Source organism: Eretmochelys imbricata, chromosome 2, assembly GCF_965152235.1.
Source record: "Eretmochelys imbricata isolate rEreImb1 chromosome 2, rEreImb1.hap1, whole genome shotgun sequence".
Classification (NCBI taxonomy): domain Eukaryota; kingdom Metazoa; phylum Chordata; order Testudines; family Cheloniidae; genus Eretmochelys; species Eretmochelys imbricata.
In genome coordinates this window covers 234,471,826-234,492,163 of record NC_135573.1, presented here as the reverse complement: position 1 = coordinate 234,492,163, position 20,338 = coordinate 234,471,826, and the positions used below count along the sequence as shown (strand labels likewise).

At 40.2% G+C, this 20,338-nt stretch overlaps 1 protein-coding gene across 3 annotated transcripts in view; it reads left to right on the top strand.

Moving 5' to 3' along the window:
• ARHGAP21 (Rho GTPase activating protein 21) overlaps positions 1-20,338 on the top strand; it is a 192,782-nt gene that overhangs the window by 73,329 nt on the left and 99,115 nt on the right. For 2 of the 3 annotated variants that reach the window (XM_077808217.1, XM_077808216.1), the window contains 2 exons: positions 3,010-3,192; positions 11,890-11,914. In XM_077808217.1, the coding sequence (XP_077664343.1) occupies positions 3,010-3,192; positions 11,890-11,914 (208 nt within the window). Of the gene's footprint in view, positions 1-3,009; positions 3,193-11,889; positions 11,915-12,309; positions 12,328-20,338 lie in introns of those variants that run through there. The other variant, XM_077808214.1, reaches the window with a different exon arrangement.

Below are 20,338 nucleotides of genomic sequence, written 5' to 3'. Positions count from 1 at the left end.
CTTTGTCAGAGTTGCCGGCAAGCACGAACTGAGAGGACATAGGGTCGGCCATGCCTGATATACTGGCTTATGAGTGCGGCATAAGAACGGCCATACTGGGTCAAACCAAAGGTCCATCCAACCCAATATCCTGTCTGCCAACAGTGGCCAATGCCAGGTGCCCCAGAGGGAGTGAACCTAACAGGTAATCATCAACTCGAGGGGATGCCACTGCCATCTATACGGATACCGCTAAGGCAAAAATCTCCGCGCATGTGCATGCGTGCACACCTAGAATGGAATGGACATGAGCAACACATCTTGAACAGTTACAAAAGGTAGGTAACCATTTTTTCCACTAAAGTTGTGGGACTGTTCGTGCTAACTGAAAAAACATCGGCGTGATTACTAGGTCAAATACCCAAAGCAGACACAGAACACTGGATCCGATTTGGAGGGCCTCATAGGTTTTCACATGGTATTTTTTTTTTAATCTATTTTGACTTTAGCTTTGAGGTAAATAAGCATGAAGTGGCATTGGCTTGGAAAATCACAATGCCTGAATATGCAGCTGGATAAAGGGATAAGATATACAATTTATTAAAACTTTATAATTTGAGCTATAGTTATATGAAATCTACATAAATATTTGGGGTTCTTCTTAAATACATGCTTTTGTTTATGCTTGGGAGAATGGGGTGTAACAAGATGGAATTTTGACTTTGCTATTTGTATAATTTTGGGTGACATTGGCATACTGAAACATCTTGGGGGTGAATCACTCTCTAGGAATGAACTCAAAAACAAAGAGGTTGAGTCAGTATTTTCTTGAATAGCAAAGGATTAAACCTCTATCAAGAAGCCTAACAAATGAAATGCCTTTCTCATTTCTATTGTCACATTGCTCTAAACGTTGTTGTAAAGTAGAATTTGGATTTACTTTTTGTCTATACCTTGTGTAGTTCCTTTTCAGGGACAGAACGTTTAACTTGTGAACCAATTATGGCTGAGCCTTTACTGTATGTGTCAGTTTTGTCAGATGGAAGGTGATTGTTGGAGCAAAGTAAAGAGGTTAAAAAGTAAAAACTGATCTGGTTCAGCTGCTGCTGCTCTCAGAATACCAGTTCTGAGCGCACTATATAGTAAAGAACAGAATTATCAGACAGAAAGATGCACACAATATGTTGGGGAAGAGTTAGTATGGCTTTCGTAAGTGGAAATAATGCCTCCTCAGTCATTTAGAAATCTTTGAGGGGATCAGCAAGCATGTGGGCAAGGGTGATCCAGGGGATATACTGTACTTGGACTTTCAGAAAGCCTCTGACAAGATCCCTCATCAAAGATTTTTAAGCAAAGCAAGCAGTCGTGAGATAAGAGGGTAGGTCCTCTCATGAATCAGTACCTGGTTAAAAGATGGGAAATAAAAGGTAGGAATAAATGGTCAGTTTTCACAGTGTAGAGGGGTAAGTAGCGGCATCCCCCAAGGATCTGTACTGGGGCCAGTTGTTCAACATATTCATAAATGATCTGGAAAAAACACATCAGTGAGGTGGCAAAGTTTGCAGACAATATAAAATTATAGTTCAATCCAAAGCTGACTGTGAAAACTGACAAAGGGAATCTTACAAAATTGGGTGACTGAGGAACAAAATGGCAGATGAAATTCATTGTTGATAAATTCAGAATAATGCATGCTGGCAAGCGGAATCCCAAATATACATATAAAATGGTGGTGTCTAAATTAGCTGTTACCATTCAAGAAAGATCTTGTAGTTATTGCAGATGGTTCTCTGAAAACATATGCCCAATGTGCAGTGGAAGTGCACAAAGCTAACAATGTTAGGAACCATTAGGAAAGGGCTAGTTAATAAGACAGAAAATATGCTGTTGCTATATAAATCCTTGGTATGCCACACCTTGAATACTGCATGCAGTTCTAGCCACCCCATCTCAAACAAGATATATTAGAATTGGGAAAGGTACAGAGAAGGGCACCAAAAATGATTAGGGGTATGGAACAACTTCCATGCAAGGAGAGATTAAAAAGACTTGAACTGTTCAGCTTAGAAAAGAGACGACTGAGAGGAGGGAGATATTAGAGGTCTATAAAATCACGAATGTTATGAAGAAAGTGAATAGGGAAGTATTATTTACTCCTTTGCATAACCCAAGAACCAGGGGTCACCCAATGAAATTAATAGGCATCGGTTTAAAACAAATATAAAGAAATACTTCTTCACACAATGCACAGCCAACCTGTGGAACTTGTTGCCAGGGGACATTGTGAAGGCCAAAAATATAGGTCGGCTAGAAAAAAAAAATTAGATAAGTTCATGGAGGTTAGGCCCATCAATGGCTATTAGCCAAGATGGTCAGGGGGACAACTGCATGCTTTGGGTTTCCCTAAGCCTCTGATTGCTAGAAGCTGGGACTGGTCGATGGGATGGATCACTCAATAAATTGCCCTATTCAGTTCATTGCCTCTGAAGTATCTGGCACCGGCCACTCTCAGATGATAGGATACCATTGGTCTGACCCTGTTAGGCCATTCTTATGCAAATTACAGGCCAGGACAGAATGGTCTATATGTACAGTATATGTATGGGTTTGTGCTGGGTAAATATCTGAAATGGAATCCCAGCAGAGACCCAGGAAGCAGCTCAGTATTTGTACATGAGTAAATTGAGTCAGACAAGATTTGCAATCTGTGTGGATCTCCCTAGATTAGTTCAGTACACAGTATTAAACTCTAGCATTTGATTATTTTTTTTTTGTACAGTGACTTTCTGACATACGTACAGCTTCACTTACAATTTAAAAATAGCTATATTCACGATATAACCTGAGATTTAATCTTTGCTGGAACAAGTCTTAGTGTATTAGGCAAATTTACAGCTTGATGATATGATGATCCTGTTTGTGTATTTTGTCTTGTAAATTTTATTTCTTGTAGATGGATTGTCTCTTAAGAAAAACAAAATTGCAAATTCTGTATTTTTTAATATAGCACTTTTTTCTAATCTATTTTAGGTGTCAAAACATAAAGATGGAAAAGAGCAGAGTGAAGTTGTATCGCCATTGGAGGAAGAAGAAACATTCTCTTGGCCTGGTCCAAAAACAGTTGTGTTAAGGAGGACGTCTCATGGTTTTGGTTTTACCTTAAGACACTTCATTGTCTACCCTCCCGAGTCTGCTGTTCACTTTTCTTTTAAAGTAAGTGAAATGAATGAATTATATTTTTCAAAACACCTCCATATTTCAGAAACAGAGCATTATGATGCTTTGTTGGGTTTTTGTTTTCTTTTTTTCTTTTTCTTTTTTACTCCTTAGGGATGTGTGGCAATTAGGAAAAATGATCCATGTCAAAATAATAATCTCTTTTAAGATAATAAAAGCTTTCCTGTTTCCGTGAGTGTAAATCTTACACTGATGTGAAATACCTTCATGCGCGCTAATAAATGTCAGGCTCATTTGCTCTCTCCTTCAGTACAAACTCCTTGATCTGCTTTATTCTCACAAAGTGTACGCTTCCTTAGATAGATTACTGTTGCACTATTGCACTACTCTTCTCACTTAAGTCACAGACCAAAGTCTTCCTCCTGTTTTTAATTCTTTCCCTTTCAAAATACTACGGCCCATCAGTGTGGGCCTGAGACTTTATTTTTTACTTGACTTGACAGAAACGGAAAATAATTATATGAAAAGGATAATTTAAAGATCTTCTGTTTTCAAAACATTTTGTTTGGTTACTAAGAATAAGTGCAGTAATACTTTTTTACTGTAAAACTTGAATGTATTGCTGCCAAACTTGGCAAATTTTTGACATAAAATTATTGACACATCTGTCCAGATTTTTAAAAAAAAAATACAGTTTAATCAAAAGTGTCTGTATCACGATGTCACATTTAGAGAACAACCTGGAAAAAGTAGTAAACAATACAAGGTAGGAAATCTGCTTCACTTTTCATTCATTTACATCTGAAGTTAATGTGTGCTATAAAGACAGTTTTCATGATTCTTTTATTTACGTGTTATCTACTGAAAAGGGCTAGAGCCTTTCAGTTCTCAATTAGCTAGGAGAGACACAAGATATGTATTTGTATATTCTAGAAAAAGTCTGTTTAACAGTATACAGAAACAAAAGCTCACCATAAGTTTCCTCCTTTCTTTAAAACAAGTATGAAGTAAGAAAATCTCTATATAGTACTTGTGGCACCTTAGAGACTAACCAATTTATTTGAGCATAAGCTTTTGTGAGCTACAGCTCACTTCATTGGATGCATACTGTGGAAAGTGTAGAAGATCTTTTTATATACACACGAAGCATGAAAAAATATCTCCTCCCACCCCACTCTCCCGCTGCTAATAGCTTATCTAAAGTGGTCGCTCTCCTTACAATGTGTATGATAATCAAGTTGGGCCATTTCCAGCACAAATCCAGGTTCTCTCACCTCCCCCTCCCCCCCGACAAACCAGCAGGAGAGTGGGTTTGTGTATGTGGGGGGTGTGTGTGAGAGAACCTGGATTTGTGCTGGAAATGACCCAACTTGATTGTCATACACATTGTAAGGAGAGCGATCACTTTAGATAAGCTATTAGCAGCAGGAGAGTGGGATGGGAGGAGGTATTTTTTCATGCTTCGTGTGTATATAAAAAGATCTCCTACACTTTCCACAGTATGCATCCAATGAAGTGAGCTGTAGCTCACAAAAGCTTATGCTCAAATAAATTGGTTAGTCTCTAAGGTGCCACAAGTACTCCTTTTCTTTTTGCGAATACAGACTAACACGGCTGTTTACTCTGAAACCTGTCTATATAGTACGTTGGTTTTTCTCAAATGACATGAATTACTGTCTATTGCTGTAACATTCTAAGTGTTCAGTTGTATTCAATGGGTAAAAAAAAGTGTGTATTTTACTAATAGAAAACAGTGAGACAATTTTGGTGATCTAGTTAGCATTACTTTATTCATAAAATAACATTTTTGTTACTCTTCCAAGGATATGGTTTCACATAGTGCATGCAACCATTGGGTGTTCCTCCTGGCCCTGTCTGCCAGGCAAGGAGCCAGGCAAGAACAAAAAAAGTTTTGGCTCCCAGTTCTCTGTTTGGCTCTTCCTAGACTCTGCTCCCCAGTTGTTTCCTGCCTCCCTGCACAAAGGTAGCTGGAGTTTCCTGGCTGAAGCTTTCTTTTGTATTGCGTGCCTTGGGTGGCTACTAGACTCCTTATGGAGTAGAAGAAACTGGGCAGGAAAGCTTTGCCACTCTTGCTCCAAATCACTATAGCAGTCTGTTGTGGTTTGCATTCTGTGCCTGAGCCCTTCCACTGACAGACTTGTTGAAGCCAGCCAGCAGCAGAAATTGCTAGCTAGTCGGAATCAGGTGATCATAACATGTTTCCCTGTTCTGCAGTACAGAATGATCAGCAGGGGGTCAGCCAAGAGATTTCTCTGGATGGATTCCAGTTTGAAGCAGAGGTAGAAGGGAGTGAGGAAGTTTTGTCCGTGCTGAACAAGGTTTATGCAGCCTTGTTGCTTCCTCCTGACAGAGACCATTTTTGTAGTCTCCAACAAGAAACCTCAGCAGGTCACTTCTCTTCACTTATCCAGCTCTCCAGTCTTCTCCAGAGGCTCTTTTGGGTTCTCTTGGGTTATTAAACATATGCTTCCAGGGAAATCCCAGAGGAAGGGGAAGTGGACAGATCTACTTTTATCCCACTCTAGTTGTATGTCTTCAGCTCCTTCTGCCTTTGCTTCTGACAGCTTTTCGGAGAGCCAAAGGAGTGTGTCCCCACTGGAATGAGCCATTCTGGTGCCTCACATCTAAGGCTTTAAATATTTTTTCAGTGGAGTTTGAGGCCTGAGTTGAGATGCTAGGATCCCCATGTTCCTGCAGCAGGGCTGTTAGGCGCTCATCTTCCTTAATCCTTTTCTGTCTCTGAAATGTTGGAAATGGTTTCTCCATTCCATTATGACTCTTGCTTCAAACAGGAAATTATGGGATTAGGGAGCACTTACATATTTATGGCTGCCTGCTTATCCTCTTCATTCATAGTGGCCATTCAGTTGTTGACTGAACTTCAGTCAGACAAACTCACAAATTGATCTACAAGAATCTCTCATGCTGGCTTTTGGCAGTCAACAGCCTAAATGACCTGCCTCAGGACTCAGAGTAGGAGCCAATATCATGGTTTCTTCTTCCCTTCTGGTTTTGGTGAAGTGGCAGAAGGAAGAGGAATAAGTCTTTAAAATCTCATATATCGTCTTTTCTGGAGACCCAAGACTTCTCATACACCTCTGTGTCTCCCTATCCCACTAGAGATTTATAAGGTTCTTAGTGGGTCACTTTCACTTCCAAAATATCCCTCTGCCAGTCCATCTTATCAACATCCCCTGCCTAAACCCTCACGGAGATCATGGTGGTAATTTCAGCTGCTCTCACACTGGAAGGCTTCTTTATGATCCCATACCTGGATAACTGAGTCATTCAAGCCCAGTCCCTCCAAAAGACCATCCAGGCCCCTTGGGGTCAGGACCATGTCTTTGTTCTGTTTGTACAATGTCTGTCACAATGAGGTTCTGGTCCATGAATGCAGCTCCTAGAGGCCATCGTAATACAAATAAATAGTAATAACAAGCAGTATCCAGATCTCCTCAGGTCATGTTCAAAACCCTGGGATTTGTGTTAAACCTGCATAAAAGCTCACAATCCCAATACCAGAGGCTGATCCTTTTGCATACAGTCATAGACAGGAAGGAGGCAAAAACATGAACATCCACAGAAAGGATAGAAAAGCTGGAAGCTACCTGACCTGCAAATAGAGAGTTACTAGAGGCTGCCGATCTTGTCATGATCCGGTTCCATGCTCTGTTAAATCGTGTCAGTTCCGTATTCCTTCTTCAGACCCTTGGGGGAGTGCTGAAAACAAGCTACAGGTTCCCTTGGCAATAAAGGCGTCACTGACCTGGTAGCTACATTGATCCAGTTCCCTAAAGTATTCCCTTCTGTAGGTGCCCCTCAATCTTTCCATTATCACCAGTGGCAACCTGAACTGGTGAGCACCCACTTCCCTTTTAGATTAGTGAAGGAGGAGTTGTTCCTTGGGAAGAGGAGAGATTTCACATTGACTTGCTAGAACTCAAAGCAGTTAGACATGTCCTGATATCCCTGAACCTTCCAGCAAGTCAGCATGTCCTGATCAGATTGGACTACTCTGTAGAAGCTGCTTTCATAAACCGTTGGGGAAAACCAAGAGTCACTTCCTAAGGGAGATGATCTTCCATTACTGAGCAGAGAGGAAATAAAGATCCTTAAGGATTCCTTTCATCTCCTTAGTTCTTTCAACAACCATTCTGCCTGGTTCAGCCACATGCTGGTCCACCCCAGTGAATGAACTCTCCACAAAGAAGCTTTCCAGTCAAGAGTTGCACTGTTTGACATTTCTTGCCTAGTCACATCCAACCTTAATTGTTGAACCACCACACTCCCTACCTCTGATATTGCAGCAGACGTGGACTCTGGTATCCTAGCTTAGGACTTGTTTGTGGGCAGCGAGTCCTTGCCTCTTCCATCCTGATCTCTATAAAATAAAATCTAGAAAGCCGTGAAAGGAGGCTGGGAGCAAGGAACAGTCTGGGTCTGCGATGGCTTCACCACATCCCAGATTACAAATGATGCTAAGAGTGTCGTTGTTTTTTCAAAAAGTTGTTGGTTTAAATGTAGTAGCTGCAGGAATCCAGACAGGATGTTGGAAATGAAGTTGGCAAGGTACCTTGAAAACACCATCACATGTGCAAGGGTTGAGTGATCTAAAGGCAGATAATTCTCTTGCTTACCCTTGCCAATGCAAGGAGCCAGTTTTACTTGAATATTTTCCAGGGTGTCCATACTAGCCAAGTTGTGCAGTAAGGAGAACTGAAAGGCAGACTGATATTGTGACATTTTCTATTGTAATACATTTGAGGAGTTAGGCACGTCCTAAATAGTGCACCTACTAACGTGTGCTGGGTGTTTATCATCAAGTCAGATAAGCTCATTCTGTTTAGACCCACGCTGCTGCGATCCAGCAGTTTCAGGGCACCAAATTCAGTTCAGTTTCTCCAGCATTCAGATGTTTTGAAGTCTTAACAGAAATGGGGAAACTAGGCATAGGATATGGGTTGGGATTGCCAGAGAGCACAGAGATTAAGTGGTTAGATTAAGTCAGTGTTTCTCAAACTTTTTATGCTGGGGACCTCCTTTGGTCTTAAGAAGAAAAAATCGTGACCCCTCCCCCAAAGCTTCAAAAGGTAGGGGGCTGAAGCTGACCGAGGCGCCCCCTCTGGGCGTCACGGCTCCAAGGTTGAGAAACACTGCATTAAGCTGATAGTCAATGCCACCCAAGTAGAGTGTCTCTTAGTTACAGTATAAAAAACCAGCACTGCTCAGTAATAACTGTGACAAAGGCTCTTTTGTCCTAGCACATAGCCAATAAATGGAGAAAGATACGATAGAACCAAAATGTGACCTTCCATTATTTATTTGTTCCTACTAAACTTTCCCAAAAGCAAGCAAAACTTTCTAACGTACCCCAATCTGGAATAGCCTGAGAAAATGGATGAGATTTGCAGTGTACCATAAAAGCCAAGACATTTGGGTTGGATCAGTGATGGAAGTGAGCTCCAGAGTTGGGGGTTCCCCACTAAAAATATTATTCATTCTTTCAGGTCTTAGTCGTACAACTCTAGGGTCAGCCAGTTCAAGTGCCTCCATTGACCTCCCTTATCAGATAAAGAAAGCAATTAAGGCAGTTTCTAAGGTAACCAAGACCCTAACCAAAACTGGCATAGCTCAGAACAAACAGCCTGAATTGCACTGAAAACCAAATGTGAACCTTTGCAGAGTGGAGCACAGGTATAATGCTCTGTGGAACACATGAAATAAGCTGGCAACTGTATTAGTTTGGGTTTCAGTAAATGAGAAGTGTAGCTGCAAGTAGAACTAGAACACAGAGTGGTAATTTAGTGAAAAGGTGACAAACGCATGGGTCACTTTGGCAGCGGTCTGCATCCACAAAGATCTGTTAAAGCTTTCTAGTCATCTGAAAATGTGGTGGTGATGGTTGGGGAGGATGTGGGGAGAGCCATCATTTATTAATTACAATTCACTGCACTGTCTCTATTTTTGTTCCATTTTATTGAATATAATGTTGTAATACCTGAATGTGAACAGTAATGGATCAGTAGTATTTATGGAGTATTATTGTCATATATATTAAAGTTGTACCAGAGGCCCCAGTCAGGATCAGGGTCCCGTTGTGCTAGTGCTGTACAAATACACATAAAGACATGGTCCTTTCCCAAAAGAGCTTTTTATCTGAGAAGGCAGGTGACATGTAAAACAAGTGGGAGGCAGATAAATCCAACACAAAATTTTATATACTTCTCTCTCCATAATATATTGTTGGAGAGATTGGGCATCAGCTGTCCTCATCTGCTTCCCAACTCGCCTTTATTTATTGGCTGGTTTCTTATTTGCGTCATGGCAATGACTGGTCTTGAGGAAGTGTGTGGTAGCCTTATGGATCAGTTCAGCAAGGGCATTCCGTGCGTTAAGGGGCAGTGTGAGAGGAGATGTAAGAAGCTGACAAATGGGCAGGCAAGGCTGGTATCATTGTAAAGGTGCCAAGGGGCAACATGATGAAGCAGAGAAGAGTATAATGAACATTATAATCTGTTTCATTTTTACTAGTGCTAAGTAGCAACAGAAACTTACTTTTAGAAGTGTAGTACTTTCTGCATGTCTGTATTGTTATAAATGGTGTAATACAACTGAAACAGTACACGCTAAAAAATGTTGCAGCATGTATGGTGAACGTAAAAATGCTTTTAAAAATTGAGAAGCACTTCTTGTACATTTTTTTTTTTTAAGGATTGAGATCATTGCCTTGATATCATACAAAATCCATTTAATATTAATCTTTTCCAGTTGTTTTATGACTCAGCTGTACATGCCACATGAGGGATTTCCAGTTCTTCACAAATTGATACCAATTTTATAATTGGTAATCTATCAGTATTGTGTTTACTATATCCTATATTAAACTGGTCCCTCTCATAGTTTGGACCCATACTTCTATAGCCTTGGAAAACGAGAATCCAAATATTTAAAGTCTCAAACATTTTTTTGTTTTGATTGGTTTTTTGTTCAGTGAATTGGGTAGAAACTAGATAAATACAGATTGCCATTACGCAATTTTATGCTGCAGTCCTTTTGGGTGATCATAGTTCAAAACATGTTGAACTGTTACAGGAAGCGAGTGCTGTAATAATGACTTTTAACACTAGTTGTTCTCTGGGACAGTGTTTTTACTGAAATACTGAACAGTCTGTATTGTACAAAAATGCAAAGGTATACACTTGGCTATTCTCAAAATTAGCCTAATTGATACAATTGTTATAGTATATCTGCTTTTTAGAGATAGACATGTGATCCTTACTAGCTCAGTCCTTTTTAAAGTTAAATTTTTGTGTTGAGGTTTTTAAAGCTTCCACAGACTCATTGGTAACTTCTGTGCTGTAATGACAATGTATTGTGATACAGCATTTCTGTATAATCTGCACCACAATGAGGTATGTTGTAGCTAGAGGGACCTTTCCCTGGTCTATATTGTACCACTGCATATTATAAACTTTCAGGCAAAAAAAATCATTAATTTGGAGTAAAGTTTGGGATGAAAAGCTGTCATTCCAGGAAAACAAAATTAATAGAAGAAAGATGTAGTTTTTTTGTTTTTAATGGAAGCATCCTAGAAATTTGGAACTAAGGCTCCACTAAAACATATTACACAGGTAAGATTACCAAATAACTTTTAGCTTTGCCTTCACTAGTTCACCTCATTCTGAATGAGGCCATGTCAGCCAAGCAAAGTAAATTCCTAAGCCAAGCTGCTTTAAAAAAAAAAAAAAAAAAAGAGAGAGAGAGAAAGTTAATAGACTTTTGAAGGGGTTGGAATGGGATTTGTTTTTTTTTTCTTTGGCAGGCTGGGAAGAGACTCCTCGTATTTCTTAATGTCTTTTTGCCTTAAATTTTCCAGAAAAGCTCTACTTCATGACATGTAAGCCCATGTCAGTTTCCAAATTGGCAGAAGTTTGGTGAAGTCATGGAGTAGATAAAATCAGCCTTAATATAGAATAGGAGGTTGACCTTAACTGTGGAGTTGCTAGTGAATCTCCATATTGACTTTATAACGTGATTCTAGACAGAAAATTGACTATGTAAAAAAGGGAACTACTTATTCAACTTCTCCTTCATATTTTCAAGTTATAGCTGCGTACTTCACTGATGCAACTCTATTTTTAGTTAATATTGAAAAGTCAATGCAAGTATGAGAGAAGGAGCATCATCATCATCCAATTTGTTACCTAAGCTATTCTAAGTGTAGAAACTTATTGATCATATTACAGATCGACAAAGCTTGATTTAGATTTCAGGTGGAGTTTGCAGGATATGCGGTTAGGAAATACTTAAGACTTACAGTGAACTAATTTTACGATGAGTCATTGATAGACAAAAAATGTGGAACCTCTCCAATTTTAGATGAATTGCACTTTTGCTGTACAGCTTTGCTTTTTGGTATATTTTCTTGAATCAAATAATGCCATGTGACTGCTGCTGTGTGACTTATCAAGGAAGTAAGATGAGATTTGCTTGTTTAAATATACACCTTACCAAGGTTTTCAGTAATTAATGTCTAATTTTAAAAAGTGCTAAACATCTAGCCACCATGAACATCAGACCACTTATTTAGGTGCGTAAGTATGGGTTTGTGAGCCTAACAAGGCACTCATTTTTTTTAAAACCTTGTCCATACGTGTTTTCTTCCATTTGGTAAATTTTACATTTTAATTGTATTTTGTTTTTGTTTGGCAGGATGAAGAAAATGGAAATAGAGGAGGTATGCATTTTCATTTTTTTATTTTAGTATTCCTTATTTATCATTCATCAATGTAACGGGTGTGCGTTGTAATGGCTATTTAAGATCTCTGACTTAAAAATTAAGTGTGAGACAGTGCAAGTGTTTTTATTGATCCTCACACGGCTTTGGAGCAGAAGTCCATTAAGCACAAGAGGCGATGTATTCTATCACCCCTAACTCTTTTTAACTTGAAAAGCAGTGTATTATGTAAGTATAGTGGCTATGCTATGAAGTACACTATATAAACTTCATGGAATAACTGTAATACTGTAGCTCTCATATGAGTACTATGTGAGAAACCAACTGGCTTAGCTTTTTAATGCTTAGGCCATGATCCTTCATTATGATCCACACAGATGCAGTCCTGTTGACTTCAGTAGCACTCCACGGAGGTACAGTATACAAATCACAATGCAGGACTGGAGCCTGATTCTGTATACAAACCATTTTCTCTGTATATTGTGGGCAAGTAATAACTTTATGGTTTCTGATCAGTTTGTTCTGGTGAAAGCAAGCCAGCACTTGGAGAAGTCAGAATATAAAACCAGTGCATAACATTGGCTGGAATTGAAATAAGCTGAAACATACTCACAAATGTGGCATGTAAATTTTAGAAAAATAGCTGCCTATAAACCTAACTATATGCCCCTCAGAATTTTAACAGCATTAATTTGTCTTCTCATCAGCTCTAGTATTCTGCCAGTCTCATTTTTCATTCCCTCTGAAATAAGACCTGTTGAACATAGTTTAGAGAGATTCAAGAAAATAAATGTATATGTAAAAGATTATACACTGCACTTAATTTAGAGGAAAAAACCTTTTATCCATTTGTTTTTCTGCCAGTTTCCATTTTTTCCAGCCTTGTGTATAATTTTTTGCTCCCCCTTTATTTAATTGCAAATATTAACTTATTTTAGAAACCAGAGCAACATCCTGCTTAATTTAATTTTCCCTTTGGCACTTACTGTTGTCTATTCCCTGCTCCCTTCTTCCTCTGTTTTCTTTTTCCTTCCTTACAGTGATAAGTGGTTTTGATCTGTGTGAAGAATTTGGTTGCAAATTAAGGGGGCCTAATCAGGCTTTCTTTGCTCACCTATAACTCCAATTGATTACTGAGGGATTTTAGGGAATGCAAAATATTTGATTGGGCCCAAAGCAAGTGACTGAACATAACATCAAGTGTTTGGATCAGCATTGAGTTTAATGTACAAATGCGGCTCTCTGAAGATGGGCACATTCCAATACAGATCTCTCTGGAGAGAAGCATGCTTTTTTTAAAGAGAGTTAAAAAGACATGATCTCAAATTGGTATTTTGTGTGTGTGATGTGTGTCTGTGGTGCCTCAGGAGCAGACTAGGGAAGGAACTGGGAATCTCCTTGGATCTCCTTTTCTTCTACTGGTCGAGAAGATTTCCTTCGTCCACCCCCTTACCCCCCGCCAGCTCAGCTGCATTGGCTAACATGTTATGGGCTGGAGCCAAGCCTGTGCTCAGTCTCTGAGCATCTATTCCATGCCAACCAGTGCCAGAAAGGAAGTAACAGCCATATGGAGACTGTGTTTTCTCATCTGTGCTAGGATACACTGGACACACAGCCTGCAGAGGAGAGTACCACCCCATTACTCCCTTGGCACAGGCGTACACAGCAAGGAACATCCTTGCCTTTGGTGCTGAAAGGAGTCAGTCCTGTGCATGGAACAAGTACAGAATATACAATAACAAATGAACCACCACCCTGAAACTAAATGCATTTGTTATTGACAAGGTGCTGCAGCACTCCCCCATGTGGTCATAGGGATAACCTGATCAGCTACAGGCTTAGATCAATATTTATTTACCTCAAATTTTGTTCATCCAAATAGTCTCCTGAGATCTGTTTCTCAGTGGCCTGTACCTAATGCTTCAGAGGGAAGGCAACAGTCCCAAAATTTACTCAGCCCATTGTATAATGTGGTACAAGGTGGGGACAAGATTAGTTTCCTGAAAGGATTGGTTAACAGTTTACACTAAAGTCATCAGATTATTTATTACAGCAACTTAATATGTACTATGTGCCTTGCAATACACATCAAAGACATGAACCCTGCATTGGGAAGATATGTAATATTAGAGATAGTGTAACAAGGAGTAGTAAGATGGAGTTGATAGAGAAGAAAAGGGTTAGCATCAGTAAGATAACATGGTTCCTCACAAGAACCAGCGTACAGCATAGTGAAGATTTGTGTGTGTGTGTAAGGAATAAAAACACCTGCAGGTCTCACTGGGTAATTTCTTGTCAACTGCATGGATGAAATGGGCCCCTAAGAAAGGACTTGAATCAGGATAGGGAAGTGGCTTTATAGAGACGCTCAGGGAGGTTCTATGTAGCCAGGGACCATGGCTTTTTTGGGAAATGGTTTTGTGTGACAACTGGATGGATTGGATATTGGAGCTGGCATTGTAGAGACTAGTAAAATAAAGACAAGATTGGAAGGACTGTGGGACGTTATTGACATGATCAGATCAACTGGCAAAAGCGTGTGTTCTTAGCTATCCACTTTGCATGGATTATAGGGTGGTGATGTGAGAATCAGAGTGGGTGGATACAGTAATGAAGAAGGAAAACAATGAAAGCATGCACAAGAAGTTTGAACTGAAATAAAAGGTTGGTTATAAAGAATTAGTGGAAGAAGCAATGGCAAGATCTGGACTGTCTGGATGTATGGGGTAAAGGGGAGGCCTTGATGAAGATCCATAAATTATGTGCATAGCTTTTATTAAGAGTGGGTGGGTGGGGGGGAACAGTGCTTTTGAGAGAAGATGTGTAGTGGAAGAAGCCTGTGTACTCATGGAATTTTCTCAGGAAGCATTTAGCAGTGCAGAAAACGAGGAATCAAATACTTGGGGTGAACCAAAACAAAGGTTCAAGATCAGTGGGATGGCCTTTGGGAGAGAACGGCAAAGGAATCAAAACTGAAGGGAAGGGATTTGACTACAGAGTCAGAAGCGAGGAAGGGAAGTGAAAATAGGTCATGAATGGTGATTTGGTGATCGCAGAAGCAGTACGGGCAGAGTGTGTGGCATTAAATATGATTGTTTGAGGTCACGGTTATTTTTTAGCAAAAGTCAGGCAGATTGTAGGCAATAAACAAAAATCCAAGGAAGCCCACAACCTGTCCATGGTGGGGCTGACCGCCTGGCGGGAGGCTGAAGCCTGAGTCTCACTGCTTGTAGGGATAGGTGTGTATGTGCTTATAGCCCAGAGCTTTGCTGCCTGGGGTGGGGGTGGAGGGGCGCTGACAACCTGGAGCCCTGCCACTGCAGGGCAGTCTGACAGCTCAAGGCAAGGAAGTTACGGAGGTACATTAAAGTCACGGAATCCATGACCTCTGTGACGAAATCATATCCTTCAATATAAGTGGTGGTCGGGGCGGGGAGAAGAACAGAGATGTGGAAAGATTAGAGGAGGGGCAGTATTAGCTGCAGATAAAGTTAAGGTGAATAGCCAGGCTTGCTTGGTATTTTATCTTAATATGTGATAGTGTTCATGTTCATACAGTGTTGCTAGAACATCCTTTAGTACCCTAAACAGTATAAGGCAGGACACTTGGTCCAAACAGCAGAAGTGTTGTTACTATTTCAGCATATTCTACACTGATATGACCTTAGACTTCAAGAAAAGCAAAAGGCACAGCACATTTTAGAGATCATCCTCGATTGTATTTGGGTTTTTTTGGATGGGATAGTTGAGGTTAAGATGTTGGATCTGCTTTCACCCAGGGTGCTCTGAAGTCTTGCTGCAAGAAAACTCAAGGCAGCCTGGAGGTGGACAAGCAGGTGGGTGCAGTTGCCAGAGCGAAAAAGGCTTCTGCAGTGGTGCTGAAGCAGTTTCAATTTTATTTTACCTGTTCCCAAAATAGGAGAAGACCTAGCATGCAGGGGCCCAAATCAGGACGCCTACACCCATACACTGTTTGTAATTGAATGAATTAAACAGTTTCATTTAATGTCTTAAAGTAGAAATTAGTAGCAAGTTTCTGTTAGGCAAGCTTTAAGCACGAAACTCATGTTAGTTTAGTAAAATTATGATGTGCCGAAATGAAGGTGTGCTTACATAGGCCTTTGTCATCGTAAATAAATGGCCTACCTAAGAAAGCAGGTAATTGAACGTGGGAAGTTACCAGAAGTTGCTTTTGCATGTGCAAATTGACGTATGTCTGAATGGTGGTAGGCTATCCCATCTGGGGATCACTCAGATTTGTTGTTTTATGGAACAGAGTTATTGGGAAATATGTAACACAAAGGAGCCATCTAGTGGCAACTTCATTAAATAGGTTTAAGCTTAAGGAAGGGTTTTTTGTTTTATATTAAGGCAGTATCACTTATGACTTTGCAGTAACGTGCTTGCTTATTTTTCCTTTAGCATGTTCAGATTGCTTGGCAAGATAAGTTAGCAGAGTAATTTTATAAAATACTTTTTCCAGAATTGGTGTTTTTAGGTTTCATGAGTATCATCAAAGACTCGAAAGGGATTAGGGGAGCAGCGTAATTAACACTTTTTTTGGTTGGGGTGGGGACAGGAAAAGTTAGTACAAAAACTTAGTGCAGAGGTTATGTAGATAGAGTACAGTATCACTGATTTGGAGAGAAATCTTTTTAAAACTGAAATTGATTAGGGTTAAATATTTTCTGCATAAAGATTTGACTTGTAGTTTTCTTAATTTAAAGGGTTAATTGTAAATATGAACTTTTTTTGAAGCATTCAGGTAGCATTTTCACTTGAAGCTTAACTTGATCAAAAATTAACCTAATGCTATATAGGGGGTCCCCAGTATACATCGGGGTTGCGTTCTTGAAAAGGGCAATGGATACATGGGGTCCCTGGTATACGTCTTCCCCCTTATCTGTCGTTTCGCGTATCCATCACTCATCAATAGGGGAACGTGTTCCGATTCACATCGGTCCCGATCCACATATCCATCATGTCACCTTTTGCATGGCTTTTCTGTGGGTGCTTAGCAACCACTGGCAGCCAGCACACCCCCAGCACCTCCTGTCTGCCAAAGGCCCTGTGGGCCGCAGGTCAATTCCTCCCCCTCCGTCCCAGCTCCTCCTGTATGCTGCGAAACAGCTGTTCCCCTATGTGTAGGAGGCGCTGGAGGGAGCTGGAGGAATTGATCGGCGGCCTGTGGGCACTGTGGAGGGGAGAGGGTGCTCACTGTCGGTGGGTGCTAAGCACCCACAGAAAAGTCACGCAAAAGGTGAAGCAATGGATATGCAGATCGGGACTGACATAAATCGGAGCATGTTCCCCTATTGATGAGTGAAGGAGATGCAAAACGACGGGTTAAGGGGAGACTTATACCAGGGACCCCCTTTAGTAGCTTTTGTTTCACTTATGCGAAGTGGATGGGCACTGTGCAAAACTGTCACATTGATTGGTGGAATATTTTTTTGAATGGAGGTCCTCCAGTTATTCACATTTTTTCTCTATTGTCAGGTCCCATCATCTTTTTATAAATAAAATAACTTCACCTTCCTGATACAGATGACGTATTGAGAACCTCAGAATACACAGATGACTTATTGGGAACCTCAGAATAGTAGAAATTTAGGGCTGGAAGGGACTTTGAGAAGTCAACTCCAGCCCCCTGCTTTGTGGCAGGACCAAGTAAACCTTGACCATCCCTGAGAGGCGTTTGTCTAACCAATTCTTAAAAACCTCCAATGATGGGGCTTCCATAACCTCCCTTGGAAGCCTCTTGCTGTGCTTAACTACTGCTATAGCTTTTCCAAATATGTGTCTAATCTCTCTGGCTGCAGATTAAGCCCATTCCTTCTAGTCCTAGTTTGAGTGGACAGCTGTCCTCTTCATAACACCCCTTAACATATTTGAAGACTGTTACCATGTGCCCTCTCTGTCATCTTTTCTCAAGATAAAATGTGTCCAATTTTTTAATCTTTCCTCATCAGTCAGGTTTTCTAAGATGTTTGTCATTTCTGTTGCTCTCCTTTGGACATTCTCTAGTTTTTCCACATCTTTTCTGAAGTGTGGCACTCAGAATTGGACATAATACTAGAGCTGAGGCCTCACCAGGGCTTAAGAGATCAGGACAATTATTTCCCATGTCTTACATACCACACTTCTATTAATACATAGAAGAATATTAGGCAGTTGCAAAAAACTCTTAAATTGTTTGCTCAATTCAATTTATCATCCACTGTTACCTCCCAGATCCTTTTCAGTGAAGTATTTTGTGCTTATCTTTATTGAATTTCATCTTGTTGATTTCAGACCAATTCTCCAATTTGTCAAGGTAATTTTGAGTTCTAATCTGTCTTCTAAAGTGTTAGCAACCCCTCCCAGTTTTTTGTCATCTGCAGATTATAAGCATATTCTCCTCTCTAAAATCCAAATAATTAATGAAAATACTGAATTGTACCAGACCCAGGACTTCCCACTAGATATGCCCTCCCAGTTTGACTTTGAGTACCATCTTCAAACCAGTTGTGCACCCACCTTTTCAACTACACATTTCCCTAATTTTCTTATGAGGTGCTCATGTGGGACTCGGTCAAAAGCCTTACTAAAATCAAGGTACATCACATCTTCTGCTTTTCCCCCATCCATTAAGCCAGTAATTCTGTCAAATAATTTGGTTAGGGTTCTAATACACATCTGGTGATTGCCATTGTTTAGTTAGCAACATGTTTTGTTGAGGATAGAGATAGGATGAGACAGAATGGCAGCTACTGTGTCAGATCATGCCCTGGTCTTCAAGAAATTCTTTTCAGAGTAGCAGTCGTGTTAGTCTGTATCTGCAAAAAGAAAAGGAGTACTTGTGGCATTTTAGAGACTAACAAATTTATTTGAGCATAAGCTTTTGTGAGCTACAGCTCACTTCATCGGATGCATGCAGTGGAAAATACAGTGGGGAGATTTATATACACAAAGAACATGAAACGATGGGTGTTACCATACACACTGTAACAAGAGTGATCAGGTAAGGTGAGCTATTACCAGCAGGAGAGCCGGGGGGGAGGGAGGGGGAGAGACCTTTTGTAGTGATAATCAAGGTGGGCCATTTCCAGCAGTTGACAAGAACCTATCCTTGCAACAAAGCCCGTTGCCAACTGTGTCCACATATCTATTCAGGGGACACCATCATAGGGCCTAATCACATCAGCCACGCTATCAGAGGCTCACTCACCCGCACATCTGCCAATGTGATATATGCCATCATGTGCCAGCAATGCCCCTCTGCCATGTACATTGGCCAAACTGGACAGTCTCTACGTAAAAGAATAAATGGACACAAATCAGATGTCAAGAATTATAACATTCAAAAACCAGTCGGAGAACATTTGAATCTCTTTAATTACTCGATTACAGATCTAAATGTGGCAAATCTTCAAGAACAGACTCCAATGAGAGACTGCTGAATTAGAATTAATTTGCAAACTGGATACAATTAATTTAGGCTTAAATAAAGACTGGGAGTGGATGGGTCATTACACAAAGTAAAACTATTTCCCTATATTTATTCCCCCCCCATGGTTCCTCAGACGTTCTTGTTAACTGCTGGAAATGGCCCACCTTGATTATCACTACAAAAGGTTTTCTTCTCTCCTCCTCCCCTCCCTCCTTCCCTCCCCCTCTCTCCTGCTGGTAATAGCTCACCTTACCTGATCACTCTTGTAGCATCGGATGAAATGAGCTGTAGCCCATGAAAGCTTATGCTCAAATAAATTTGTTAGTCTCTAAGGTGCCACAAGTACTCCTTTTTCTTTTTGAAGAAATGCTTTGTTTGGTTCAGGATAACTTTGGACTTTCACAAAATTACCATTCCATTCTTAAAGATGTTACCCATTACAACACAAATGTCCCTGAAATGCCAAATCCATTCCCCATGTTAGGCCTCTATTTCAAATGGAGGGAACATTCCTGTGAACGTATTCATCTCAAAAAGCCTTCCACGTACCCCACTAGAAAACAGAAGTAGTCATCATAAACTATACTGTCCGTTGGCTAATGATTGTGCATAAGAATTTATAGATTTTTTTTAAAGACAAAAAGGACCATTAGATTATCTAATCTGAACCTGTATAACACAGGACATACAATTTTCCCCCTCCAGAGTGCCCAGTAACTTATGTTTGGCTAAAGCCTGTTTTCTAGAAAGGTAACCAGTCTTAATTTTGAAGATATCAAGAGATGGAGACTGTCACTTCCCTTCAAAGTTTGTTCCAATCATTAATCATCTTCACTACTAAAAATGCGTGCCTTATTTCTAATATGAATTTGTTGGACTTTAATTTCCAGCCATGGTGTCAAAATTATGCCTTTCTCAACTAGATTAAAGAGCCTGTTAAGTACCTGGTATTTCTTCCTGTGAACTATAAATGCAATATAATACAATCACAT